This window comes from Diadema setosum, chromosome 16 (genome assembly GCF_964275005.1).
Source record: "Diadema setosum chromosome 16, eeDiaSeto1, whole genome shotgun sequence".
Lineage (NCBI taxonomy): Eukaryota > Metazoa > Echinodermata > Echinoidea > Diadematoida > Diadematidae > Diadema > Diadema setosum.
This window is the reverse complement of record NC_092700.1, coordinates 30,947,687-30,954,923: the sequence shown is the minus strand read 5'-3', so window position 1 is coordinate 30,954,923 and position 7,237 is coordinate 30,947,687. Positions and strand designations below refer to the sequence as shown.

The following is a 7,237-nucleotide window of genomic DNA, read 5'->3' as shown; positions in this document are numbered from 1 at the left end:
GGAGCCTTAAAAGTATTTGTTGGCCATGCCATTAGATCGTTGTTTAAGAAAGAGTCCTGGGTTTATCAGAAAATTGTCAAATAAAAGCAACGTTCAACACATACATCTATCTCTACTATAAATCTATCTATCTCCCTAGGTATGTACGATGTACATTTATATATACAATGAAGATATTATTTCCCTCGTATATGTATATAATTCATTATTTTTTGTATGTTAACATACGTGATATGTACACAGCGTACTTTCATTAGTCAGTGGGAGCTCGATTGTATATGTATACAAATATGAATATATATATATATATATATATATATATGTATATATATATATACACGTGTATATTATGTGATATGCATAACATACTCATATGCATTATACTCTATGTATGTGTATATATATATATATATATATATATATATATATATATATCATATATATATCTGTCATTGTCTGTATAAGATATCTTGCGAAGTATATTGTGCTACCATTGACAGCTATGTCTTATAATAACATCAGAGTCCCCTCGTTGAGGATTCTGCAAGAGATGTTACAGCACGTTGCTAAAATGGATGTGAAAACAAAAGACGATGTAAGAACAACGTGCTTAGAGATGTGTGGTGTGCAACACAAAAATACATTTAGAAATACCAAAGGCTCCGTCACCAGTAATTTAAAAAAACAACAACAAATGTTTAATTCAAGTAAATGAATACAAATTAGTCAGAACAGAATATGCTGGAGTAATCATATTGATATCACATATATAGCAAAGATTACATACGCGAGAAACTAGAATCTACTCTGAAGGCATACGTGGAATAACTGTCGATTATCTTACTTTCACTTACGAATCTTTCTTGATCCATCTCGCCAGAGGAGGGATCCTAATGGGTTCTACCACAACCAGTAGTCTTTAGCAATTCATTTATGCCTAGTACGGGGCAGGTTAAATGCTCTAGTCGAAGATGCTTTCGTCTCCTAAACTAGTCCCGTTACCATTACCTGTCTATCAATCACCGGAGGGATGCTATAAGAGTCACGTAATATTTCTCGGGGTTACCTTTACTTTTTTTTTTTTTACTGCATAATGAGAACCCATTTAAATCCCATAATACCTAAAGGTGAATAAATGAAAGACTTGGAAAATCAGTATGATTATTGTTCGCCACTCAGCTCGTCACTGCCTTTTGCTTTTGAGATTTCCATTTCAGTTTAATCTGTCGAAAGTTCAACAACATGAAACTACCAAGTAGTCTGTATCACAGCAACATAAATGGGGACAGGAAAGGGGAAAAAACAACCAAACAAACAGAAACTCCACACAAAACACTTTCTTTGGCAAGATAACGCTCACTTTCCTTGAAACACTTGCATTCAGGTGTTCCTGCTTGGCGCAAAATGACCCGTTGCATATATACCTTTATCACTGTTCCTTGTATATTTTTAACTCTGTCACTGCAAATGATAAATCTACGGTGTATGATATCTGTGACTCTTCTTAGCAGTTGTCTGCAGAGGATTAAATGGTGACGATAAAGTCGTGGGAAAGGCAGCGTCAGCGTGACATGAATACATTAGAAACGGCGCGAAACACCGGATTGCAAGTGAAGCACTATGCAGGGAACGGTTTCATAAAAAGCTGTTAGGATGGCAACTCTTGCTGGAATGGGAACTTCCCGTAGCAACAACCAATCAGGTAGCTGGATTCTTGTCGTTGCCATGACAAATGAAATTCAAGTAAGAGTTGCTATCATAGCAACTTTTATTATCATATTTGTTGATATTATCATTAAATGTGGCTCAGAATGGCTGACCCGCTGTCCATCTGAACGCAGAAACTTAAACCACCAAAGAAGAACTATATGGAAAAAATCGGTGAATTATTGACAATGACACTACAGAGAGCCATATTTTTTCTGCATCCCTTAAGAGTGCCTTAAACGCGTTGCTCGATGTTACAAAGGCAGCTTGCGCGTGCGGGGCAAGAGATATTAGAGAGAGAGAGCTTGTTTCTTAACATACCAGCCAGAATGGGCGAAGCACGTTGTACGCGCATGCTAATATAAGGACGAGGTTGTCTGTTTTGATAAGAGAATAGCCCCACACCTTCAATATAGTTCTTCTTCGGTGAATTGAAGGACAGACTTACACCTGCACAGGAGGCTTCTTTTCAGCTGCTTCTATCTCTTTTTCTTTCCATCCTGTGCTACTTTTGCAACCAAAATAATTGCGGAGTACGGGCGGTGCGTAAACGGCGCAAAACAAAAATAGTATCACGGTCGTGATCGACATGATTACGATCAAAGCGATGAATCCTGGCGAGGTAATACTAACATCCCTAGCTTGCTTGATATCGGGTTCGTCATTACCAGAGCGTGGTTTGGCATCGATTTGATTGGTAGATTCCGCGCGAAGTGGGTCTGTTGGGGGCGCCGGGGTTGTACAGAGTGTGGCCACGGAAACGATTGGTCTTTGAGCCATGGTTGGGGGCTCGCTGCAGAGAACGGTCGAGGCCATTTCTCCCAGCTTTTCGGCCAAGGCCTGGCGAAAGGGATCGAGGGAGCAGTCACACAACCAAGGGTTACCAACAGCTCCAATCTCCTCCACTCCCTCCAACTCGACTTCGGACAATGAGAAGGTGGACAGGTGATTGTGGGAAATGTTCAGGCGCACAAGATTGATTGAGGAAAACGTGCCCGGCATGACACTAGTGAGTCTATTACCTGATAGATCGATCGTCCGTACGCTACTGAGCCCGGTGAAAACACCTCTGCGGAGGACTTGCAACCTGTTGTACGACAAATCGACAAAGTCGAGTTTTCTCAGGTCTTTGAAGATGCCCTCTGGGAGATCTTCTATGAGGTTGTTATCGAGGAGTAGCCTTCGGAGGTTCACAAGGCCCTTGAAGACATCCTGGTCGAGGTGGTGCAGCTTGTTGAAGTCTAGGTGAAGCATCTCGATCGTGGGGGACTCATGGAAGACACCAGTAGCAATGGATCGGATGCGGTTGTGGCTCAGGTACACCCACTTCAGACTGGAGGTGTCATTCAGGGCGTGAGCCGGGATGACTTGCAGCTCGTTCCAGAGAAAGTTGATGCACTTCAACCGATAAGCCCCGGCAAAAGAATTGCTAGAAATCTGTAGACAGTCAACACACACACACACACACACATACATACACACAAAAAGAAACAAAATAGCAGTCGTCAGGACATGTAGGAAACACATGGTATTCAATTGACAGATAACCTTATTCGTGATGGCAATACAATTTACATCTCTCAAAAGAAAGCTACGACGTTCGATGGTTACTATAACAGATCATCACTCTTTCTCGTTCACTGAGAGTGTATATTCTACTGAACTGATGGTAAAGTCACCAAAAGAATGAGACAGAAATAGACCGAGGGACAAAAAGAAAGACAGAAAGGGAGAAACCTGATCTACAACTGCTCTCATTCTCGGAACTTTCCTCACCGTTGTCACGTGGTTCTCCAGTATCTGTAGGTACTTCAAGTGCGAGAAGGTGCTGAACGTCCATGGTTGCACGGCAGTGATGTTATTCTGGTTAAGGTTGAGCACCTTCGCTGCGGAGCACTCTTGCGGGACGCTCATCAAGCGTCTGCGAGAGCAGTCCGCGTTTCTGGCCCATGAGACGTAGTGGCAGTGCCGGTTGCAGGGGTTTCCGTCAGAGGCCTCGATCAGAAAGATGTTAATGTCGCACAGCAGAAATAAGAGGGCTACGCGCCGAGTAAGGAGGCGAGATGTGAAGACTTTCTTATTGGGATTCATGTTCGACCTACCGAATCGGGAATTAGGGAGCAAAGAAGAATTATGCATGAGGAATAACACATACACAGACACAATCATGCAGGCATATGCATACACACGCACAACATTCGAGGCGACCACTTTCTCAAAAATGTTCGCACTAATTGTGCAATATGTAGTTACCAGGGTAACAGATGGGAATAACTAGTCAGACGTGAGTATTTTAGGTATAACTACGGTATCTACAGTTACAGCACCTGCTGGGCCCTGTTGCATAAAAGCTGAGATGACAGATAAGTAAAAAAAAAAAAAAAATCAAACATGAGTCTCTAAATACTCAATTCTGATTGGCAAATGCCTGATTTAGGCCTATGTTTGATTTTCTGACTTATGTTTGATTTCATCTTTTAATGCAACAGGGCCCCGGTAATATAGTGTTTCCTCGTCTCTGTAGAGCTTGACATGGTGTCTAAATGAATAACAACAACAAACTACGAAAATGACACTGCAAAATTATATTTCTATTGTGTTAATTGACTGCCATTGTATATTATATAAAACCTATAGAGAACTCTTCAAATTAAGTTGTAGGAACTCCTTGTACATTGTTATATGGGGGCTCTGCATGCCATAGTTCCTTCGCTCAATATCTGGTATGTTTCGCGTCAGCACTGGTATCAGGTTGTTGTTTTGTTTTGTTTTGTTTTGTTTCGTTTTTGATTCGTTTTAACACGATTTTTCTCTTGATGTAGGTAAATCTGTAAGTTTTGAGGGCTAGTATTGGGAGCAGTTAAAGATACTATTTTCTTTTAACCACAAATTAGTTTGGAATATTTTGAAAATGTTTTGTTTATCACATTGCCATTTTTTTTAAGTTATTGATTGACGAGAATCCGCAGCACTACCTTGTAGATAGAGCAAAAACATCGGAGTATTCTGGATGCACTGTTGTTGCAGCTCCTGAAACGATGAGTGTGTAATTATTGACATTTAGATCTCAACGATGCATGGGTTTTTCCACCGTAAGTAAACAAGGTCATAGGACGCCACTTCAACTTATGATTGACAATCACTGACCAACTGATATGGGCTGTGTGGTGAGGTACTTCAGATCTTCCACTCATACTGGTCGTGCATTTCCATGAACGTGACATAACATGGGTTACAGTCACGATGAGCTGTCACAATCGTCTTTACTCAAGCAATTTAAGCATTGACATTGGGCGGGAAAACAGACCCGATGGCACTTAGTCGTGTACATAACTTTAACAAGTTAAGACATTAGTAAGGCCTACTATCATTGCGGCATTCAATACAAATGTACTCCCCAATGCTGGACAAAACGACAACAGCAACAGCTAAGAAATCGCGTAAAGTCTAGGTTTAGGCTCGGCCCGGGCCACTCAGATACCGTGTTGATACGACGTTCCAGACGTGTCGAACGACCGAATAATAACTGTCAGAACCACTCGCAACTAGGCCTACATTTTGTATGCTTTACCCCTAATATTTTTGTCGCAATTTCTGCCTTACCTATACGTAGCGTTTTCTCTACAGCGTACACTTTTCTTTGTTGCCGTGAGATTATGAGATTATAGGACTATATAATTGGGCTATTGCGTAGGCCTACACCCATTATACTCCTCAGGTACGCATCGTATTTGAAAAAAGCCTCTTCCCGGGACATCAGTTACGACATAAACACGAAAATATAACCTGTAAAACCTTTCCGTGCTGATTTTGTTTTGACTCGTTTTGTGCTTTTTTAGTGATGCCGTAGTTTGCTAAGTAAGAACCCCCACAGTATACGTGTTCTATTTTTAACAAACTGAGTATTCTTTGAGAAATTTCACGAGAGTTTTACTAGTATTGCGACTCTGATGGCTGGGTACCGTATTGTATTTAACAGTGGTGGGAAGTCGATGTATGCCGACAAGACTAAGTATATAAAGCTTACCTCCCCCCCCCCACCCTCCCCCCCCCCAAAAAAAAAAACTCTAGATAAGATTAGTTCGAACAAGTTGAATAAGTTGACAGACGAGTAGGCCTACTGGCCATCTCGTTTAACGTCGTTAACACAGACCTAATAAGAAACGTCAGCTCTTTTTTGTTTGTTTGTTTGGGTTATTATTTTTTTTTTTTGCATCTATGCTTTGTAGAAACGGGAATGGTCAATAATGCATGTATAGTTTACGTGTAAACAGTCACGCTTAGGGGCATACGGTGTATACCCGACACGCACTCCATCACCCACCCCACCCCTACCTCAGCCCGCCGGTACATATTCAGTAAAAGGCGTAAACTGTCCAACCCTGGTACCTGGTACGTATTTTGAGTGAACCGCCTTCTGCAACAGAGTATGCTGCTACACACATTGTACGATATTGTCGAGCTATACACATAAACAAAATTACACACGGTCCATCAGCATGGACAAGGCCTGTTTGCTGGCTTGACTTAAGTAATAACTATAATGGTCACTCACCACTGGAGATTTCTGTTATACGTTGTTGTGAATAATGGTTGCAGAACGTTTCGAGCTTTCAGGTAGTTGTACAGGGAATTCACATTGCGCCTTCTTTCAGCAGCTGATTTTGTTATTGCTGTGCAAACGATCGTGCGACGCCACTGATGAACAGTACAAAGAAGACAGCAAAGCAGCAGATGCAGTGCGCTTCTATACTCTTTACAAAGGGGGTACAAAGGTACCCAACTGTAAACTCAATAATGCGCGTCGTCAAGATTACGACCCTCATCGCAACCCCGCTTCCAAACTGCTGAATACAGATGCAATAAACAAGTCTGTGCAGCAATAGAGGTACGCTATGAGGACAATAGACGGGGAATCCCCCCGCCCGTAGTCGGTCCATACATATACACGCATACACCACAAGCCAGCGGCCACCTCCCAGGATGCACGATCGATACCATCTGGTCACGAATAAAAGAGGGGCTGGTAACGGCCGCGAAGTGTTGTCATGTTTTGAATAAGTTTCGATTTCAAATTAGCAAATCTATTAACAAATATAGGGTTTATAATTCGGGACTTTTTTTGTTTGTTACAACTACGTATCGTTAAAGCATGCATGATAATTCACTAAGATGATTGTGTATTGAAAATAAAATCGTTAATGAAACCTGCAGCCCGTACTCTCTTAAAAAAATCGAGTGAAAATGTTCACTCTTAGAGGAGTGAATACCAAAAAAGAGTGAATTTAGAGTGAATTTGGAGTGAATTTGGAGTGAAAATGTTCATTTTCACTCGTTTTAGAGTGACCTCAGGATCACTCCAAAATTTTCGAGGGATCCTGAGGTCACTCCAAAACAAGTGAAAATGGCCCGGGACATTTTCACTCAAAATTCACTCCAATTTCACTCTAAATCCACTCTTTTTTGTATTCACTCCTTTAAAGTGAATATTTTCACTCGATTTTTTTTAGACAGTAACCAAGACAAACTA

General features: G+C 41.3%; 1 protein-coding gene across 1 annotated transcript; it reads right to left on the bottom strand.

Annotated features, from left to right (window-relative positions):
• Window positions 1-681: 681 nt before the first annotated feature.
• On the bottom strand, window positions 682-6,368 carry LOC140239523 (uncharacterized). The gene is made up of 3 exons (XM_072319355.1): window positions 6,263-6,368; window positions 3,484-3,805; window positions 682-3,144 (listed from the first exon to the last, which is right to left on the bottom strand). The coding sequence occupies exons 2-3, from the start codon at window positions 3,796-3,798 to the stop codon at window positions 2,152-2,154; spliced, it is 1,308 nt and encodes a 435-aa protein (XP_072175456.1). The 5' UTR covers window positions 3,799-3,805; window positions 6,263-6,368; the 3' UTR covers window positions 682-2,151.
• Window positions 6,369-7,237: the final 869 nt, after the last annotated feature.

Excerpts from the sequence above, each read along its gene's own strand:
- LOC140239523 (XM_072319355.1), bottom strand. The coding sequence starts at position 3,798 with ATGAATCCCAATAAGAAAGTCTTCACATCTCGCCTCCTTACTCGGCGC. Across the intron at positions 3,145-3,483 it reads TGGAGAACCACGTGACAACG|ATTTCTAGCAATTCTTTTGC; the intron begins GTGAGGAAAGTT and ends GACTGTCTACAG.